Raw genomic sequence first — 22,376 nt, 5'->3', positions numbered from 1 at the left:
AAGAAATATGGATGTTATTGGGTGTCATTGCAGCCCTCTTGACAATTCAGTGTAATGCCTTCTGTATACTAGTAGGTTTAACATTGTCCAATTGGACCCCCTACTGCATTTACAAAAAGAGTATCAGGGTGTTTCTGGAACTACGGCCATTTTTGAGTCCCAGTAGTGACATTTTGGATTTATTTCAATATTTGCCATATTATGCTTGATGGGTAGCCTGGCGGGCCATCCTATATCATTGACTGAGCAAATTAATTTGCCGCCGCTAGGGTGCGTCTAGATTTCTAGGCTACTTGATGGGTATATACAGTGTTAATATACATCTTGACATAAAATATTATGTAAAGAAATTTTGATTTAGTAAGATTTAAGCATTTTATGCTTCCAAACATCACTTTTGTTCATATCCCTCAACTGTCTCAATATTGAATGATAGAACAAGCATTACTCTACGTATTACAATATTGAATGATATAGAACAAGCATTGCTCTACACCTAAAACTAATATTTTTACCTCACCATTTATGATTTTCAGGGGAAATGTCTTCTTCTGAAGTGTTTATTACCAGTCCATATCATAATGCTTAGTAACTGTATTTTGAAATACGTTTTTAAAATGAATTGATATTACTATTGGATTTGAGTACGATAGGCCAAGCCTGAAAGCTAACAAACAGATCTTGTTAGCAGCCACTCATCTGCAATATTAGCAAAAATGGTATTTCCTCAACAATTCTTACCGCAGCAGTCTTAGGTAGGCTACTAGAATGAACGAATTGTTGCACTAAGGACATGTTGCGGTAATGACAGTTGGTAGAAACAAATGACTGAACCCAATGAAGATTAACTTAAAAAATATACATGTCATTAAAATCTTAATGACTATATGCAATTTTGAAATGCTTATTGTTACGCCCCTCTGCACCGCCACTGGCCCTGCCGTGACAGTGCGGCAGCCTTTGGGTGATGCAGGGGCAAAATCAGCCTAGCTGTGTACGTACACCTGAAGGGGTGGATAAGAAGCTCCCGAGTTGGCCTTCAGACCAGGCATTTTTTACCACGCTGAAGGGAGCCATGCTCTTGGGTGTGTCTTTTATACAGAACACCTAGATTTTAGAATGCAATTTATTTATTGAAGTAAAAAGCTATATTTTTGATAAACTTTAATGTCCGTCTCCATATCATGTTGCGGCTTCTGAGCCGGCCGTAACATTATTTAATTCAGACTGTGATGGTTAAAATGAAAATGTATAGGGGTTCTTTTTTCATATTTAGTTGAATCAAGTGATCGTAGTTGCATAAACACCCCATCAATGCTCAGCATTTGCTTTTAGGAACAATAAAGATCAAATACAACAAACTACAAGTACTTATTAATTTATTTACACAATTTAAAATACACAAATACAGTGGCAATACAAATGAGGAGAAACAATCTTACAGGGCAAGAAGATTTCCCATAATTCCATTTGAGAGAGATTGATAGCACAGTGTGATGTGACATGTGGCATGATGCCGTGACCAGCTCTGCAGTCACAGACCGAATGAAACCAGGTCATGAAAACGTTCAATTCAATAACAGAAAAAAAAATAAAGACAGTTGGTTGATCCCATACAAAGTGTACTTGTGTCTTTTTTTTTTCTTCTACACTCTAAAGTGTAACTGACACCAGGAAGAGACCATCCCCAAATTGAGTTTTGTGACCTTTTTGTATTTTTTCAAAGGTTTTCTTTTTTTTGGTGTTTTTTGTATTTTTCAAGACCACCAGAAGTGAAAAGAACTAGTTCACACATCGCCCCGCTAAGCACTAACCTTTCCTTCAGCACTCTCGCACTACAGAGACAGACAAGAGGCTATGTAAAAATGGAGCTTTCGCCATCACTAGAAACATCCTATATACACGACAACAGAACTGAAAAAGTTTTTCACCACTATACCTCCCTTCCCCCCCCCCACACAGACTACAAGAAAAAAGTCTAATGCTCTAATAGGCTGAATGATATGACGTGGCAAAGTCAGCCGTTTCTGCTCTGTTAGGACTCCAGGACCAGGTAGTCCAGGAGCTACAGATTTGGAAGGAATTTAAAAAAAATTATAATTAAACAAAAGCCATTGTAATAAATTGATTATGCTTTTAAAAACAAAGAAAATCCAACCCCAAAATAACCCAAAAAGTCTTGTTTAAAATATAGGTTTTAAAAATAAAATAAAATCCCTCTCTCCCTCCCAAAGAAAATGAGGCTGATTCAAGAATAAACATGGCTTTTTAATGACAGCTGATGGCTGGCACACAGTCATCACTGCTCAACGAACAGACCCCGTGAAGCACTCAGAGGGAAACAAGATAGAGAAGAATCAACGGCAAAGAGAAAGGAGAAACAGGACAAACAATAGACAAATATAATCAGAAGGATTCAGAGAGAGAGTAGGAGAGAAAGAGTGAAAGGGAGGGAGAGAAAGAGAGAGATAGATAGGTAGGTAGAGAGAGAGACAGAGAGAGAGCAAGCGAGCCCTTGGGAACAAAGTGACTTCAGACCAAGCTGAGGTGCTGAGCATCCTCCAACCACAGGGGTCGTCATGGAGACAGACAGCAGGGAGTGAGGGCTGTTCCACTCCTGCTGTGAGGCTCACCTCCCCAGAGCACTTGAAGCCCTCCACAGGGACGCGGGGGAAATCAGTGTAGGATTAAAACCAGTCATTAAAAAACGTTTAAAAAAAAAAAAGGGGGAAAAAAAAAAAATCATCAATATTTGATATCTCTACAATGCAGGCATTTCACAGCTTTCCAACGGCGTTAAGAACATTTAGGAGAAGCCTTGTGATCGCTCACCAGCCCTGGAGCAGGACAACCAGCCGCTAACGATGGGGTACCCCATCACTTCACAAACAGAGAAAGAGAAATAAGGTAGTGGAACAACACAGCTGACTCTAAGAATAAGGAAATGGCAGCTTTTTAGGTGGTGTCCCCCTTTTACATACATTAAAAAAAAAACGCAATTCTGCAGGTCTTGCTGAAGGATCCACTGCACTTAAGTGTGGCATACAGGCGTTTTAGGGTTGGCATTCTCACCGGTCCCCTCACATATCATACTGGCGCTGCAGGGATATCAGACAGTCTCAAGCCTGGAGCTCACGGTTCCAAATCAACACACAAATTAAACCCCAAGTTAGCGCCACAAGCCTGAAAAAAGACCCCACCCCCAAAAAAGATGCTTCTATCCAAGCAAACCGCGGCAGGTAGGTTGAAACTGAATTTCTTCTTTGATACAACACAAAGCGGCAGGGAGAGAATAGGGTTGAAAAAAAAAGCCATTGATTGGAGCAGCGGTCCCAAGCTCTTCCAAGCCCTCCAGAGCTCCAGAGAGCCAACAGCTCCTGCGTCTGGGAGAGGGCCAAGAGCAGGGTAACATGGGCCACGGGGCGAGAGATAAAGAAAACAGAGGGTCGCTAGCGTGGCGGCGCTCCATCGCTGGGGTTTATTTTGAGGTTACGGGAGGACAGGGGTTTGGGTGGTGGGACAGCCCCACTGACGGAGGAGGGCACCTCCTCTTAGCGTATGCCAGGGTGGCAAAGGCAACGACGGCCACCGGACATCCACCTACACGATGGGCGAGGCTCAGGCAAAGAGCAGTGGAGCTAAAACAAATGTGTAAAGTGTGTGTGGGGATGTTTGAATGTGTGTGTGTGTGTGTGTGTGTGTGTTTGTGTGTTTGGGAGGGAGCGCATGAAGCGCACACAAGTCTTGTTCATGTTCCCCACCATAAGGGGCTAGAAAGACGCATGGCTAGACGGAGCGGCGTTCAGAGGAAAAGGTGAGACTCCTCAAAGTCTCTGGCTCTTGACTGGCTTGGATTGCAGATTCATGGTTGTGTTTCTGAGTGTGTGAGTATGTATGTATTCACTTTTTGTTGTTTTTGTGTCATCGTTGTTGTTTTTTTTGTCCTTTTTTTTCTTTTATGTTGTTGTCTTTCCTGCAACAGATCCTTGTCAGCTGCTGGAAGTCCTGGTCAAGGTGGTCGGGCCATCAAGGTGGTGTTGCCCTCGGTGTCACGTGAAGGGGTAGGGTAGGTGGGGTGCTGGGGACGCAGAGGGTAAGAGGAGGGGTGGGGTCTCATCGAGGTACCGCAGACTGCAGGCCGCTGGGAGTGACGCGCGACAGAGCCTGGGGAGGGAAGAGAAGAGGCCAAGCAGAGAAACAGAGAAAGCATTAACATCAACATCAACCAAAAGGACTTCATCTGCTACTGATATCGGACATACACTGTCCAATTTTTAAAAAAACAACTTTTTTTTTTTTAAGAGAGGCTACTAGCTCTCCTGAGCCCTCAAAGTTTGAGCAGGTTAGAGAGGATGAAGACTGCTGAACACATGAGCATCGAATAATCAGACCAAAGGAATGTCAATCTCCAACCATCAGACCACATGTGGCAACCTGGCCAATAGGAATTCATGCAACTTCACAGTGCCACACAGATGCCCACATCACATAAACAGAACAGGGTCAGGCTGGATTCTTCATAGCAAGTAAGATCAGTTTAGAAGGAGATTCACTTCTAAGTTTATCAAGCGCACAATTTTTTTTATCAATTCGTGCATTTTCTGCAGAATCAGAACACGTAGTTCTATAAATGCACTCTTTGTGTGGAGATGTGACTGAATATGTTCTGATGTGCTGTATTGTGTTGTTCATGTGTGTCTATGGGGAGTGCATTATCTCCTCTATGGAGGAGTGTCTTGGTCAAAATAAAAATTCTCACAAACTTGCAACAAATGCAGAAATCACCAAATCTGGGATTTTTTTCTCCCTCTTCATGAATAAGCTCTCCCATGCTCACTGAGCAGCAGTGAGAACTAGCTAGTAGTGCAGCTTTCATCCTCTAGGGGGCGGCAGACAGCCATCAATGGAGGGGCAGCAAAGGAGGGAGATGAAGAGCAAGGGGGAGGGGGGACACACAGAGAGAGAGAGAGAGAGAGAGAACAAAAAGGCTGAAGTAACTGCGGCCCACATCTCATGACTGTCCCATTTCTCTGTTGATCACAACCAACGGAGAAATGCTTCAAACTTGGAGGCAGCAAAAACTGCCATCAACATAAGGGTTGTAGAACAACATGAAGTGTGATGCTGTGCAGAACTGGAACTGGACTAAGTTCTAAAAAGGGGTGTCTGGAGGTGGATTTTCAAAGACACACTTCAACAGGGGATTGGGTTGACAGTGGAACTAGCCTGGGAAAGGGGCAGCCCTTGTGAGCACACGGCATGCTGGAGAGCCGTTAGCAGGCCACAGCCAAACCAAAAGCAAAGAGGGACATAAACACACACACACAGAGGCTGATATCACTCCTACTGAAACAGGAAGAGACAGAGACAGAGACAGAGACAGAGACAGAGACAGAGAGAGACAGAGAGAGAGAGAGACAGAGAGAGAGAGAGAGAGAGAGAGAGAGGGAGAGAGGGAGAGAGAGAGAGAGAGAGAAGGAAACAGAATAAAATAGACTGAGGAAGAGAGATTAGCCTGAGATCGAGGCAAAGGGAGCAAACACACACACACGCAGGCAGGCAGAGGGCGCTGTGGAGCACACAATCAACAGCACTGAACAGCAGCAGCGTAGGCCAAGGCTTCGTTTCCTCTCTTCCCTCAGCAGAGGCACGTACGTGCGTTCACTTCTACACCCCAACGAGACCTGCTTCAGCCTCTCCAGTCAACTGAGTAGCCGGAGCACAGGCCAGGGGAGTGTGGGGGAGGGGGAGCACTGTATGCTAGGTCCAGGGGGCACAGGGTGCTTTTTAATCGCCATTACGTGTGTGTGTGTGTGTGTGTGTGTGTGGCAGCTTCCGGTGGCCCAGGAGGCCACGTGACCAGTGTGACACTCCAGTTGGAACAGATGGGAGGAAGACTGCATGTATGGGAGTCCATATGTGACCGGGCGAGGCACAAAGACACCACATCCAAGGCAGTCTTTTCATTAAAACCCAATAGATTAAGTACTGTTTCAAAAAGGCTAATCTATTTGGTTTAGCGTTCTGCGTATTGTGAGCATGTTAAATCGCCTGAGTGACTAGAGGGATTTGATTAGGGTGGAACTCTTGTCAACACCCTTGTGAGGGATCCTTGCAAACGAAGCTGGTTTGAACGTGTCAAAACAGCCCTAGATTGTGTACCAGAGGGGTATGTAAGCTGTACTCCTCATAGTCGGTTAAAGCACAATTTAAGTGTCATAGAACTTTATTTATGCAGCAGTGGTTTCAAGGACGCGTAAAATTGGTTCTGAATATGTGATTGAACCTTAACTAACCATTTCCTCTTGAATAACCCGATGACCCGAAGAAATGACCCGATGAACTCTAGCTTAAATGCATTTTTTAATATCACTGAATAAGCCGATTTGAATGTTGTCAGGTCCATATGTGTGTCCATATACTGTATGTACTCCTATGCATGAAGTTTGGTGAAGGTTCGTTGAGTTCACCTAGAACATTCCCCCATCCTCCCCGTGCTGGACTGGTGCCTAAATCGGAGTCTTATATTGACATTTTAAGCTACTTCCACTATGGCTGGGCGATATGAAAGAAAAATAACTTCTCATCTCGTTATTCTGAGTAATACTGGAATGGGGGAAAAAAAAAGAAAAACTTTCAGAAACATTTCAGAAAAGCTGTACAAAAACATTGCCATGCAACTATAACAGTATTACCATATGAAAAATTCTTATGATATAGAGGAATGATTTTGATATATATACACAATATGCAATACGATATGGCACAGCCCTTCTTTCCACAAAGCGAACTGTGTGAACATGCTTGCGTACAGACTGGAGGGCTGCAGCAGAGGCATAGCTGGAGGAGAGGGGCTGCAAGTGAGCTGCCCTAATCCTGGAGGTTCTGATCCTGCAGTCCATCTGTGATCTGCTGCCACGTTACACTCTCACTAGATCACATCACACAGCACCCCGTACAAGCTGGGGGGGGGGGGGGGGGCACTATGCAACCAGGGTCAACCTGCTGTCCACGGCAGCCTAGCTAACGCCGGGACTCACACCACCCATGGCCACGTCGATATGCTATATGAGAAAACACAGGCGTGTTGTGTTCATATGAGCTCATGTTTACTTGAGTGTTTTCACTTGATCTAGAGCGGAACCTTATAACAAACAGCTGCAGATTTAGGCATTTTTATGTCAGAAGGGGTTTACTTCAGCATTAACTTAAGCCGGAGTGCTTTTTCTCTATGAAGCTCCCCCTAGCGTCTGTATGTGTCAATACGTGTGCGAGCCCTCGCTCAGTCTGAAGCTCTTTTCTTTTTCTTTGCATCTTCCGTCAAGGGTTTTTGCTGCTTCTTCGCCGGCTCTGCCATTATACACACGTTTGCAACAATCGCTAGCCAGGTTTCGTTAGCCTGCCTCTGTGCTGGGGATGCAGGATGTAAACTTGATCCTGCTTCTCGCAATGTCAGACTTTGTGAGACTGAAGGTCGCGGGTAGGATACACCGAACTTGCAAGCGGGATATTCTTCCTACAGGCAGTAGTGGTGGGCGAGAGTCTTCATTCGCCCTGTAATGAGTCATTTAACCATATACCGACTTACGAAGACGATTAATTAACACCAAAACAATGCCTGGTGTCCCTTTAACTGTGACTTAACTGTCTCTAGCAAATACAATAAAATAAAAAAAACATCCCTAAGAAATCACTTGCCATGTGGCAAGTAAAGTTAGAGTAAAGAGTCTGGAATGGACTCAGCAAACATGTAATCCCAATGGTGTGGCCTTTGATAAATTGGGATTAAAGATTAGGACCTATGAGTTTAAGCATATTTGTCCAATCCAGTAATTAAATGTCTGGCCTCAACGCTCTGTGCTTTGTTAATAGGTGCTAATGGGATTAACAAACAAACAAAAAGTGTTTCCCATCAGACTAACAAAAAAGGAATTCTTAGACATTCTTACACAATAGGGAGACTGACTTCATGGAGAACACATTAAACCCTCGATTCCCATAACAGTTGTTTACAGCACTCTGTGAATGGGCCATCTGAAGCACACTGCAGACTGCTGCCTGCACGCTTGTACACAAGGCGGAGTCTACCGCTCCTTTTAACACCTATCCAGCGATACACGCACTAAACGCTGTTGTGGATTGCACACCCACAGTTTCCTCTCTGTGGTGCTAGACTTTGAGAGTACATTTCACGTTCCTGAATAGATCTCCTCTGAAATACTGCCCGATACCCGGCGCCACCTGTTCACATTGTTGGATGCTGAAGTTCAACGCCACGGGCCACGGTTGGAGCAGACAAGCTGGCATTGTGTGCAGAGGAGTTGGGGTGGATTTGGGAAGGGTAGGCGTGAGTTGGTATCAGCTGTGCATTACAGGTCGGTGGGTGTGAGGCGGGGGACAGGTGCTGGTAGGGAGGTGGGGGCAGTCAGGGAGAGTCCAGAGAGATTAAGAAAAACAAAATGGCACCCAGCTGTCACTCACCCGGGGCTGCCGTCACACCAGAACGTGCCGAGCAGCTACTTGGCATGATGATCGAAAGGAATGCTATTCTGAGGGGGGGTGGCCAGATATGGGGGGAGGGGAGAGAGGAGGAGGAGAATACATCCATTTGTGAGCAGAGACAGACAGAGAAACAAACAAACACAAAGCACATCCCTGTCCAGTGCTCCGACAGGACCAGATGAGAGTAAGTTAAAGCGGTCGCTAATGGACTCAATGGGCTAATGGACAAGAGACCGTCGACACGACCATGTCAACACTATCAGGACAAAAAAATAAATAAAAGTGAGAAGCAGCATAGAGACTTAACAGAACAGTTACAATTAAAAGAATCAATAACAGCACAATAGCTTCTCAGTGAGCATGGAATTAGATTGTGTGATTAGGAGAGCAACTACTACTCCAGCTGAATGGCTTGTGAAATGCACCACGCAAAATGAGCTGAATTTGATCACTTAGAAGCGTATGGTTCAGTCATGAGGCCATTAGGAAATATTTTCTGTATTCAACGTGACTGTCGAGTCTACCAGCCTACCTTCTGAACGCTCATGTGACTACCATGCCGACCTATTTCAACCTTAATCCTGCTTTACATTCATGACCTACAACAGACAGGCTGGAGCCGAAAGATATCTTAACAGCATTGATAGCTCTTAACACTGAGCATATAAACAGGAAGAGGATGTACATGTGAGCACTTCCTCTCTGTGAGCACACCTCCCCGTCCTCTCCTCTCAGAATGCCTGGGTGAGTGTAACATGCCAGTGAACGGCTCAGGCTGTTGGCAGTGCCAGCCCAATGGTGCCCTGCCAGCCGGCAAGTCAGCTAGACAAGCTCAGACAGCCTGGCAATAGCTGCCCGGAAGCGTGAGGCACCCTTAGGAATGAAATGAAGGTAACTAACTTCCACCCTCCCTCTCTCCCACGCACTAGACTGAAGTGCGATAGACATAGAAATAAACAGACTAGCTAAAATTGTAACCACAAAAAGCGTCATTCATACACACACACAGCCCAAATCCAGCTATACATATTAGGCTGTTCTGTTCCTGTCCCGTTATACAGAGAACGCAGGCGATGGCGGCAGTTTGGGGACACTGTCCTTACCTGTGAAGTGGACATGCGCGAGGTGTCCTGTCGACCCGTCAGGTCTGAGGACGAGATGTTGACGGGAGCGCCGCGGTGAAGCCTCATGCTCACCTTCCTCTCCCGTTCCATGCCTGAGAGAGAGAGAGAGAGAGAGAGAGAGAGAGAGAGAGAGAGAGAGAGAGAGAGAGAGACAGAGATAGAGACAGAGAGAGAGAGAGAGAGAGAGAGAGAGAGAGAAAGAGAAAGAGAGAGAGAAAGAGAAAGAGAGAGACAGAGACAGAGAGAGAGAGAGGAGGAAGTCACTTTCACATACCTACCAAATGCCTTCAGCTTTCACTGTAGTGAGGATGGTCATGCGATCAGACTTTTGGGCTCTGTGGCAAACAAACCCTTAATCTTGGCAGTGGCATAGAGATTTAAACATGAATGACCAGATGAACAGAACTACTAAATCAGGGAGAAACACCAAAATATGCTATATATGAAACATGTTGGGAAAACAAAGAAAAACAAAAACCAATGTAACCGAGTAAATCACTATTTGGAAATGTTTAAAAGTGTAAAAGTGCATGTTTGACATGGAAAAAGAAAAAAACAAAGAGAATTACGGGGAAAGAAAATCTATGTAATGACCAGTATGCACGCAAAATTGGACTAGTCAATGGTAATTAGCAAGAAAAATCAAAGAATTACTAACACTTACACGTCCCAAGGAATTATTTAGCTTTTTTACAAAGCGTAATAAAAAACACTGCCTCTCGTTTGAGCAGTCACACATCTGGTTGAGTGACGCACGCTGGCCGATGCCTCTGACCGCAGTAGCGGTGCTGCGGTGGGTTTATGAGCAAGTGCGAAACGCGAGGGCTTTCATCACGTCCTGCCTGACTCGCACAAGGCCGCCACTCAGTGATCTTGCCAGCCTGTAATCTCTCCAGCTCGTACCTCACAAGCGCCCGCGTGCCAGCCAACTCTCGGCCATTGGGGCGCCACAGGAAGTGGGCATTTACGTCAGCGGGGCAGAGTGGAGGTCTATGCGAGCGAGCGAGCCCAGCTGCCAGCGCTAGCCTGTCCCAGGGCACAGTCTGCCATCTGAGGGCCCACCTGGACACGCACCGCCTGCGCCGGACCCAATGTGCAACCAACTACACACGGCCGGAGGAAGTCATAGGCACAGGCATGCCCCATTGCAGATTTTACTGAAAACGCACTCCCCTTACTTTATAACAAGGCAGTCTGTGCTATTTAAAAAAGCTAATTTTTATTTCAATCCTTTCCACCTTTTTTATTTTATTTTATTTGGAACCATCCCAAACAATGCCGCATTAGCAAAATCATTTTTTGTTTTTTAACCGACTCAATTTAACACCCTAGTGCCCTAATTAATCAATAAAAGTTCCATTGATTAGTGAATACAGGATGCTTTATATGTTATTACATAAATCGTGGCTGAATCGTGAAATGCTGCAAAACCTCCACTGACATCAGCATTCATTAGCAACATCTATCTGACGACATAGAAAGGGCTCAGGCTGACAGACGCTAGGTCACGCCTGACCTTCGACCCCTTTTATCATCTCATGATAAAAAAGGATGAGGCTGAAACAGATAAAAGCGCCTAGACGCACAGAAGGAACACCTGACCTCCATCTGATAAGACATAGTTTATAAAAAAAAAGGAAGAAGCAGAGAGGAGGCCAGACAGACGGGAAAGGGAGGACGAGGACCAAGACGATGGTTGATGACGGCGAGAACTGCATCACGCATCGCTTCCGCTAGAGCAAATACAGAAGTGGTGGAAAATTGGGCAACGTAGCAGTAGCAGCAGCAGCTGTGTGACGCGCAGCATTGCACTCATTCCACCAACACAGACCGCAAGCCTTGTCAGTGCACGCCTGTTAGCACTACAATTCTTCACGCTGGGCAGGCATCCACAGACAGGAACGGCTGCCTACACAACGAATGTTTCTCATATTTTCAGTGTTATCTTCAGTGCTATCACAGTCCTGGAGTTTTAGGAGTGGTGTAAGGTGACGAGTGCCTAGGTCAGCCATGACAAAAGGCTCAGGAACTAAAAGCCTCAACAAATTCAAGCCAATTGGGCACTGAACAAAGCTTTCCTATTCTTTTTTGGCCAGCTAAGCAGTTCTCTTTTTTTTCAGTTTTTGAAGGGAGATGAGCGATCACAACATCACCAGCTCCACTGCAGACCAGCCTCAGTGTCGTAAGGGGAAGGGCTACGTGTTAGGCAACATTTTAGTCAGAACACTGGGTGTTTGCCGGAGGTTGCCAGAACTCTGGGTGTTTGCCAGGTTGTTTGCCTGAGGTGTACTGAAAGGGTGTGTGCGCACGTGTGTGTGTTTGTCTCTGAGAATGTTGAGTGTGGGAGAAGGTGTTCGTGTATTGTGGGTGTAAAGAAGTCTGTTATAGTCAAATGTACCCAAAACTGATGAGTCAGTGAACTATACTGAAACAAACAAAATTGTGTATGTGTGTGTGTGTGTGTGTGTGTGTGTGTGAGAGAGAGAGTGTGATTTTAGGCAGCTCACCTGTGTGTGAGGTGGGCGTGAGTGGCGTGGGGGGTGGCACATCTTGCGTGGCGCGGGGTCGGCCTGAGGCCGATGGCATTCCGCGTGCTGCCGGGTTCCTACCGTGCCTCAGCCGGTCCTCACGGTCCCTCCTCTCACGTTCTGCGTCCTCCGCTGCACGGTTCGCTCCCTAACACACACACACACACACACACACACACACACAGTGTTAAGCACAACTCTATGATAATACTGTATACAATGCTGCTGTACAGCAACATAAGCATGAACTCACAAATCACATTCGGATAAGAAGGGGAAACCTGCTCAATGTGCTACAATGGACAATAGCACAAGCACCCATTTAGCAAAGAAACACAAACCACCATAAAAAAACACCCGTCAGCACACACTTATGGGGCACAAGTGTTTGGGCTTATTTACAGATTCACATTCACGTCATCTCAGGATCAGACACAAACCAGTCCACTTAAAGGTATACTATGCAGGTTTAGGTATTTTTGGTGAGTTTAGAGCTCCTTGTAGAGTCGCGATGCATTTATATCTTAATCTGCTATTGTAAATAGCAAACTTCTCGTGACTTCCCCCCCCCTGTACACAATGCAAATGCTTTTGTTGTGAAAGTTTTTGCCTGTTGTTAATCCTTCACCATCTCCAAAGAGCTATATCTAGTTGGTAGGGACTCGCTACGTCTATGCTGTATAGCTATGCTAGGTAAACGATACGCCTATTACAAATTCGTTTACCATCAAATTGGCTTCATAAAGGTGAAAATCTTGCATAGTGTGCCTTTAAAGGAGATCTACACTTTGTTAATTTTGTAACAGAAAATTCAGATAGCTGGAGGAGTCTTACATCATGTTTCTAAGGCCAACCCAGATCAACAGGCCAGAGACCCAAATATTAGTCATCAACCAAATCATGACACTAAACACTTGCGCACACGCACACACACTCTCTGCAGAATACTCACAAATTTGAGCATGTTCCAGTCGAACACGTAGTCGTAGGAGAAGCCCTGTCTGTGGAAGAGGTTTCTGAACAGCTGTCTCAGGTACGAGTAATCGGGCTTGTCGTCGAAGCGCAACGAGCGGCAAAAGTTGAGGTACGTTGCAAACTCCGCTGCAGAGAGAAGGACCGACAAGGATATCAGTTAAAGCACTGGACACTTTCACCAAACTGGACACTTTCACCAAACTGGACACTTTCACCAAAGTGAATGCCTGCCTGACAAAGATCCAAGGGGATCAAAATGTTGCTTTTAAATTAATAAAGTTTATATTTTGGAGCAGTTGCAGTGTGCAGACCACACTTTTTCTACTGTCTGATACTATTGTCTGGCACCTGCAGAAAACTTTACTTTGGATGTGCACTCTTCGAAACACTTTCACCAAAGGACACCACTTTCACAAAGGACAAGGCTGTTTTCAAGTGCTTACATGTCAACCCTTCATTAGGATTTTTTTTTTTTTGTCGCCAAGTTACCATTAGGTCAATGTTGTTTTCAGTGCAACCGGAAATGCCTTAGGAACACAGTTGAAAGGGTCCATCCAGATTTCTCCAGAAATGTAAAATGCAATGTAATATATACTAATGTAATGTAAAATTCTGTCTTAATGTCAACCTGACTCTGAGCCATGGGTACAATTCCATGTGACATGCAAACCATCTTCTGACCCTTGGCTTGTTCCCTTAAGTCTGATCCCAGGTTCAGTCACCCGGTCCCTGCTGCTGTGGTTTCACATAGTGACGCTTGAGAGCCTGATCCACCATATGCTTGCCCGAATCTTTCACTGATGCAAGCGCCAGCTGTTTACCACACACATTAACCTGGCTTGGAAAGGACACGCGTACTTTGGGCTCAATCTGTGAGCTTGTACTTAGACTGCCTGTGTTCATAGTAAGCATTCAACCCCCCCGTCAACAGCGGCTAATCCATGACCACTAAAATGGTCATCTGGGCTATGGGCCAACAATAGAGAACTCTGAAATGTTCAGTTCTCGTCCCCAAAATGTTCTAATCAACAGCACCCCATACCATGAACAGAGGTCACTTTTGAACACATGAAGGAAAAGGCTTTCCCTCACCGCATAGAGCAGACTGAATCAGCAGATACAGATGTATATATACACGTATGTGTTTGCTGCTTACAGGGGTATCCTTTGCACAGGACTTCGATGGGCGTGGACATCTTTTTCTCGCTGATGCGCTCGTACTTCTGCCTCTTGGTGGCAGCCTTGAGGCCCTGCCAGGGCAGTGAGCCCAGGTTAAAGTACATGAGCACGTAGCCCAGAGACTCCAGGTCATCACGTCGGGACTGCTCTATAGGAGCATGGAGAGAGAGGGACAGGAGTCAGAAATACACAGGGAGAGACACACACACACACACACACACACACACACACACACACACACACACACACACACACACACACACACACACACACACACACACACACACACACACACACACACACACACACACACACACACACACACAGGAGGAGCCTAGGCTCAAATACATCAACATGTGTGGAACAGAAACAGAAATAGAAATAGAATAGCATAGAAATAAAAATGGTGAAGAACATGCATGTGATTGCACTTTGTACACGCACCATCCACCTTTATTTGCAGAGAGTGTACACAGAAACTGGCACGGGATGTATTAAGGAGGAAAACGATGTGACTCTTTTGAAGTGTTTCATTTGGATCAAGTGTATGGTTGCATCTGCTCAAAAGGTTGGTTGGATACGTTTTGGGATGGTTATATAATGTCAATAACATAGCTAATGTCTAACTAAACAAATTTGACGGACAACTTCATCCTGTACATTGAAGAAATAACCAGGAGTCCATTTGTGTGTGTGTGGGGTGTCAGGCATGTGTGTGTATGCCAACTAACCAATCCGGAGGTGGGTGTTGGAAGCTTAGCAGGTGGTGCCAGTGAGGATCTTATTCTTGCGGTAAGGGATGTGCTGGGTTTGTGTGTGTGTGAGTGTGTGTGAGTGTGTGTTTACCGATGCCCAGGTGGGTGTTAATAGAGGCGTAGCGGGCGGTGCCAGTGAGGTTCTTGTTCTCGCGGTAGGGGATGTGCTGGTGGGTGCGGGCGTCGCGGTACTTCTTGGCCAGGCCGAAGTCGATGATGTAGACCAGGTTGCCCTTCTTGCCCAGACCCATGAGGAAGTTGTCTGGCTTCACATCTCTGTGGATGAAGTTCTTGGAGTGGATGTACTCGATGCGGCTGATCTGTGAGGCGGGGGACCGGACAAAATGTAAACAGTTAAAGAAAGACACAGAAAAATAAAATGTAGACTGAAGGAAAGAAAAAAAAAATATGTGGAAGATAAAGAGCTAGACAGGCAGACAGACACACACACAGACAGACAGGCAACGAAAGACAGACGAAGAATAGGCAGGCAGGCAGGCAGGCAGATCGATTGTGAACAGGTGACTGTGGGGGTGGGGCGACGACGAGAGACCGGTTTATCCAGGCAGCATGTGGTATTGATGGCACAGCAGGTGAGTAGGCTCCATGCAAAGTAAACACGGCCATGCAAATACAGGAGGACCAGGATGTGAGACTGAACAAAAGAGCTTTTGACTGCCAACTGCCCCAAGGCACTTTACAGCGATGGACAATAAATAATAATAAAAAAAGAAGCCAATCTACTAGGCGATGACATACATGTATCTATGCAAATGTGTGCTATAGTGAAGTCATGGATGCATTTCTGCCCTTATATAGCTCATGACCAGGGCATGTGTAAGGTGAATGTTGTACTCTTTCAATGTGCACTACTCACAAAAAATCAGGGATATTCGGCTTTGGGGTGAAATTTCAGGATGAACCTAAAATCCACTTTAACCTTTACAGGTGAACTCAATGTGACCTTCTCTAAACTTTTCAATGCCAAGTCCAACAGTTCAATGTTTCAGTACTTTCTGTACTGAAACATTAAATTACACCCGAAAGCCAGATATCCCTAACTTTTTGAATAGTGTAATTATGTTCATTTTACTATGCAGGTCTAAAACGGTGATGAAATATTTGGCAAATGTGCTTTTTAATAAAAGATCATATGCTTATTTTGCATTTATTTTTGGTTTGTCTTTTGGTATGCTTTTTAATAATTTTTATTTTTTTTATCAAGAAGGTGAACATTATGGGAGAAAAAAACAGCAGCAGCTACAACCCACACCATGCTCGAATCAACTAGGGATATCAAAATACTACCTACTAGCGCACATTTAGGATGGCCATTTACAACAAAAGCTCTGAAGGGTAATGGTATTACACTAGGGAGAGGGGTCAGGGATGCCATAGGTCAGAGGTCATGAATGGGTGTGCCCTTTCATGTAGCCTTACCATCTGGTCAGCTAGCAGCAGCACGGTCTTCAGGCTGAATTTACGGGAGCAGAAGTTGAAGAGATCCTCCAGGCTCGGCCCAAGGAGCTCCATGACCATCACATTGTAGTCGCCCTCGGCCCCGCACCACTTTATGGTGGGGATGCCCACTGCAGGGACAGAGAGGAAAGGGAGTTGAGCAAAACATGATGGTGCATGTACAACCTGGGAAACCAACACAAAATGGCATATCTATCTGCATCCTTCATTTACAACGATGCATACCACATGTTGTTTACACAAAAGACACGACAAAACACAAGGTGGCAAATGATGGCTACCAAGAACACAGTGTAATGGTGTCTGGGCAAAATAAAAAAAAATAAAAAATTATCACAAAGAACCCCTCCTTTGCGGAGTAAGAACACCATTTTAAAATCAAGACCTCATATGTTCCCCAGAGAGACTGGCAAATTGTTCTAGTCATGGACCCTCTCCCACACAGCAGCGAGTGATTAACGAGCGCAGACATTTATCTAATTACTTATTTAATGGCTTCCCATCGCCAGTGACATAAGAGACTTATAGTATCCGCTGCAATGGTTTACCACATTGTGCCAAGAGTCGTTCCCAGCAGGAATTTAGGGGCTCGCCTTTGGTATGTGGCAGGGTTGGTGCGGAGTGTGTCTGGCATCTCAGAGCAGACCACCGCAGCAGACAGCACCCACTCTTATAATGGACAGCAATGTCATGGGTCTCTTATGAACTGTGAAGATCAGCTGCCCATATTGAAAGACATCCTTCACACCAAACAGAGCCATACCAATGCTTGCTGGTGGTTTTGCTTGATTGCGACTGCAACAGCTCCCATTTTGGCACTCAATAAGGTAAGAAAATGAATGTCGTGTCAGGGGCCTGTTAAGATCTGAAATTTAGCTGCCCATACTGTAATACATGCTGCAAAAACAAAGCAATGATAATGGCTACCGGTTCACTGGAGAGGCTGATCGCAACTGCAACACTGCCCATATTGGCTCACAGCGTGGTGTTACTAGATCAACTGCCCATATTGGCTCACAGCGTGGTGTTACTAGATCAACTGTCCATATTGGCTCACAGCGTGGTGTTACTAGATCAACTGTCCATATTGGCTCACAGCGTGGTGTTACTAGATCAACTGTCCATATTGGCTCACAGCGTGGTGTTACTAGATCAACTGTCCATATTGGCTCACAGCGTGGTGTTACTAGATCAACTGTCCATATTGGCTCACAGCGTGGTGTTACTAGATCAACTGTCCATATTGGCTCACAGCGTGGTGTTACTAGATCAACTGTCCATATTGAGATGGGGCCATAGCAAAATGCAGCTGATTTCACAGGAGAGGTTGCTTATGAACGGGTCTGAAGGTGACCTGGGCCTGTCGTGTGTTGTACACCCACCCTCCCATCCCATCCCCCAGTCAAGGGATGGTTGAAGGACCCACCAAATGGGAGAAAGGGGAAGAATTATGGCTGAGGAGGGGGGCTCCCATAAAGCATCCCACTCAGTTTTACACACTCACACAAGCACGCACTCACACCTCCCCCAAGCTTCCTCTTTCCCAATGAGCGCAAGATGTGAGAGGCAGGCTGCTAATCATGTCTGAGGTACGACCTTCATCACTGAGCTGAAAGGAGAGACACACACACACACACACACACACACACACACACACACACACACACACACACACACACACACACACACACACACACACACACACACACACACACACACACACACACACACACACACACACACACACACACACACACACACGGGCCCATCCATTTGAATTTGGGGACAGGGTCTCTCCATCACGTTCCATCAGCTGTTCAGCTCTGGAGTAAGAGCATTATTGGTCAATGTGCACGTTTTTTGAAGCCTAAAGTTGAAGTCTTTATTCCAGCATATTTGCAAGAGTTGAGGTCGGCTGACAAATACTAAGAAAGTACACACTCTATATACTATTCAGACTATATATATATATTACATATGACTAAGTCTGAACATACTATATAAGATATCTTATCAGCTTAACGAAAACAAGATTGTGAGATGTGTGTTCAGGCCTCAGCACTTTCCACCGTTGCATAATGACACAGGTTACAGCATGTATGATTGGGTCTCATCCAGAACTTGCGCATTCAGATAAATCCAAACCACAGGGCTGCCACCATTTGAATGTGCTTCGAGGCACACGCAACCACGTGAGGCAGAGTTCTAAATGAAGCACACAGTAGCGTAATTCATCAGAGAACTGCAGAACTGTGACATTCCAGCAGGCTATAGCATTACCAGAGCCCTAACATAGAAGGCAGTCAAAGAGGCCTAAATGGGGGTTCGGAAATAAAAACCTCTGGGGCACCCAACACCAAAGAGAACACACATTGGCGAGTGCATTTGTGCTTGTGAAGCGACATCGCTAGGTCTTCATTGTGTGTATAGTCTCTCAGCTGCATGCCGTGTGTGTGTGTCTCCCAGAGGTAACGTGAGTAGGCTATGTGATTGTGAAACCTGAGAGGTCTTGAGCTCCCTAGCGCTCTCTCTCTTCACACACACATCTGAAATCCATCTCCTGTAGTGCACGTCAGTTTATGGATCGTCCAGAACTGGGGAGTGGGGGTTGGGAAGAGCAGCAGCTGATAAGCCTGGGTGCCTCTCCTCCTCTCCCGTCCCATCTCCATCCATCCATCTATCCCTTCATCCCCCCAGCCCCTTTCCCCTCATTTTTCCCCCTCCATCTCTCTCTTCCCTGGTCCCTCATTTGTCCTGCAGTCTAACGCTGGCCAGTGCTGGCTGAGGCTCCTGCATTTCTCAGCTCAGCACTTTGCAGCAGCAGCAGCCCCGTCTTCCAGGTCAGCTATTTCAGAGCGCTTGTCAGACGGGTAAATATATCTCACAGTCTGGGTCAGCCTCCATGCTTCAGCAAGCCTCTCGGCTCAGTTAGCTGCCCAAGACTGGAGTCGAGAGAGAGAGAGACAGAGAGAGAGAGAGAGAGAGAAAGAGAGAGAAAGAGAAAGAGAAAGAGAGAGAGAGAGAGAGACTACTGTGCTGTTCTGCATCAATTAAACAAAACACTGTATGTCCTGTGTGTGTGTGAGAAAGAGTGTGTGTGTACATGCTGGCAGAGTAGATTACATTAATCGTGTTCATGTACTCAATATGAATTATGGCCCCATTCAAATTCATCATCTTCCCCTTCCACACACACACACACACACACACACACACACACACACAGCAAAGGTCCTTCATGTGTATGAATATTCATCCTGGAAGGAACAAGCTTAGGAGCAGAGGAGAGCCAAGAGGAGTGGTGGTGGTGGAGACCCAGTCAGTAGGAATGCAGTGTAGAAGCTCTACCCCTCCCCCCCTTCCTCTCTCTCTCTCTCTTTCGCTCTCTCCCTCCCCCCATCGCTGGCGCTCAGCGTGCACCATCTGGCAGGGCTGGCATGAGTTGTGGTGAGGGCGCAGGGCTGCACGGCAGGGGCGGGGAGCTGCCGGGGACGACCAGCAGCGACGCAACGCAACGCAGCATACACGCCGCCGGAACGTTCCAACGCACCGTGCCAAGAGAGACAGCAGGACCAGTCGACCAGAGAGCACACAAGACATTGGTACTGGGGAGGGGGAGGGGTGTTTGATGATGCAATCCCTTGGGGTGGGGTAAGAGCTGTGATCTCTTCTCCTACAACCACACCCAAACATGCCCTGCTGGACTCAAGCCAATGTACTGAAGAGAATAGGGAGCCTACACACACACACACACACACACACACACACACACGGCAAGCCTGTTGTAGTTATTTCTCCTCAGGCTCCTTCAGCAGGCAGTTCCTGGTTAGTCATCTTAACAATAATAGAGAGGACTGAATTAGGTGCAGGACTCCCTACAGTGTGTGTGTGTGTGTGTGTGTGTGTGTGTGGGTGGAGAAGGAGAAAGGGGGGGGGGGGGGGGGGTGTAATTCACAGCACCGATGGAGGTAACCCTCTCCCACATGCACTCGTCTTCACACTCTCCCAGCCTCTCTCCGTCTCTGGAGGGCTGCATGTTGACTCACACGGGATGCTGGTCACCACTCTCCAGCCTCCCACTCACAGACCAGTAGGGGAGCCAGGGGGGGGGGGGGGTGGCCGCACACCCAGGGCCCCACGGACGCCAACGGACGCAGAGCCACAACAGCCCAGCTGTTGCACCAATATCATGACATCACCATGACCGATCTGTTCGATTGGATGCTCCAACCAACATCATGACCATGTCTGTCCATTTGAAAATGTCACATGACATTCCTGCTGGTACAGGAAGTGAAGGCAGATAGTTTACAGCTCTGTTGGACTGTATGTGCATGAAGGCCATTTTGGCAAAGCTGCAGCTGAGAGGCTGTGGTTACCAGCACGCCTAACCCATGACTGGCCTCTCCTCCCCAGCTCTGGTCAGTCTCAGCTGGACTGCGCCACAGGGAGAGAGAGAAGGACAAAAAGGGAGGGAGAGAGACTTGAGGCCATAAATGGGATCAATAACTCAGGCGTTCCTACAGCGCACTGATACAGTCTCCAACAGGAGCAGGAGGAGGAGGAGGCCTTTTACCCGTGTGTCCTTAAACGGCAGCATGGAAGCCATCAATTAGACACATGTAGAGTACTGGCTGTTAGGCGCTTGAGTGTGAGGGTTTTTGAGGGTGAGGGTGTGTGTGTGTGTGTGTGTGTGTGTGTGTGTGTGTGTGTGTGTGTGTGTGTGTGCGTGCATGTGTTGAAGAAAATCAAATCCTTAGCGTGACTGTGAGGACTGACAATCAGGTAAGATAGAGAAAGACTATGACAAAAACTGACATCAGACAGAGAAAAAAACACCACCAGACAAAATGACACAGAAAGTCTCAAAGCTAGAATCAGGGAGAGGCAACTGAGACTGGGTGAGATCAGGCTGTGGTGGAGTCCAACAGCAGTGGCTGCTCCACCACAGACCCAAATGCTTCACCCATCTCTCAGAGCCCTACACTGGCACGAAAAAAAGAGGTCAATGAGTGCAGCCAACTGCAAATAGGCCTCCCTTACACACACACACACACACACACACACACACACAGAAAGACACTCACACAGACACACACACACACACACACACACACACACACACAGAAAGACACTCACACAGACACACACACACAGAAAGACACACTCACACACAGGGCTGCATCCTGGCATCAACCACAAACCTCTACAGCTTCGGCCACTGCTGCTACTAAAGGCCAAGAGGTTGGCTGGCAGCTGCTGCTCTCGTACTTCCCCCAAAGCCATTGTGTGTGGGCAGAGGAGGAAAATGACAGAGGCCAGGGAAGAGGAAGTTTCATAGGGAAGGTGTGCAGAGACAAAAAAAGAAGGCTGTCTGTGTGTGTGTGTGTGTGTGGGGGGGGGGGGTGAGGATGACACTAACCTCCACCCTGCATCATCTTGTAGATCTTGCTCTCGATGTGGAGCTGGGGGTGCTTCGTCTTCACGCATTCCAACTTGATGGCGACCTCCTCCCCCACCGAAATGTCCGTACCTGGAGGACAGAGAAAGAGACAGATGGAGAAGGAGAGAGAGAGACGGGAGACAAAAGGTCAAAACCACTGCACAGCTGTTTGCGTGGGGAGGCGGAGGAGAGGCGAGGACGCGACACAGCGAGTAGGAGCGCAGACGCCGTCAGCCGGATTGGATTAGGAGTGCGACGCGGGCGGGTACAAGTGGCGGCGACGGAACAGTACCTTCCCTCTGCTGATATGATTCAGCAGAACACCTCTTGCATGCTACTCTAGTCCGATTACATTAAACCCATATGACTAGAGACGCTCTAACATCTCCAA

The 22,376-nt window shown here is 46.6% G+C and overlaps 1 protein-coding gene across 4 annotated transcripts in view; it reads right to left on the bottom strand.

Annotated features, from left to right (window-relative positions):
- Window positions 1-1,362: 1,362 nt before the first annotated feature.
- The window catches only part of csnk1da (casein kinase 1, delta a), a 33,145-nt gene continuing 12,131 nt past the window's right edge, over window positions 1,363-22,376 (bottom strand). For 2 of the 4 annotated variants that reach the window (XM_076266281.1, XM_076266284.1), the window contains exons 2-9: window positions 21,965-22,075; window positions 16,504-16,652; window positions 15,155-15,383; window positions 14,286-14,456; window positions 13,107-13,255; window positions 12,134-12,302; window positions 9,606-9,718; window positions 1,363-4,164 (exon numbers count right to left, since the gene is read on the bottom strand). In XM_076266281.1, coding sequence (XP_076122396.1) covers window positions 4,114-4,164; window positions 9,606-9,718; window positions 12,134-12,302; window positions 13,107-13,255; window positions 14,286-14,456; window positions 15,155-15,383; window positions 16,504-16,652; window positions 21,965-22,075 — 1,142 coding nt within the window. In that variant the 3' untranslated portion in view covers window positions 1,363-4,113. Of the gene's footprint in view, window positions 4,165-8,481; window positions 8,550-9,605; window positions 9,719-12,133; window positions 12,303-13,106; window positions 13,256-14,285; window positions 14,457-15,154; window positions 15,384-16,503; window positions 16,653-21,964; window positions 22,076-22,376 lie in introns of all 4 variants that reach the window. The other 2 variants (XM_076266283.1, XM_076266282.1) reach the window with 2 other exon arrangements.

The sequence above is a fragment of the Alosa pseudoharengus genome, unplaced genomic scaffold (assembly GCF_046254945.1).
Source record: "Alosa pseudoharengus isolate Yale_2024_CS ecotype anadromous, Long Island Sound unplaced genomic scaffold, YU_APseudo_1.1 YU_APseudo_1.1_scf_4, whole genome shotgun sequence".
NCBI classification, from domain to species: domain Eukaryota; kingdom Metazoa; phylum Chordata; class Actinopteri; order Clupeiformes; family Clupeidae; genus Alosa; species Alosa pseudoharengus.
This window is presented reverse-complemented; position numbering and strand designations above follow the sequence as displayed.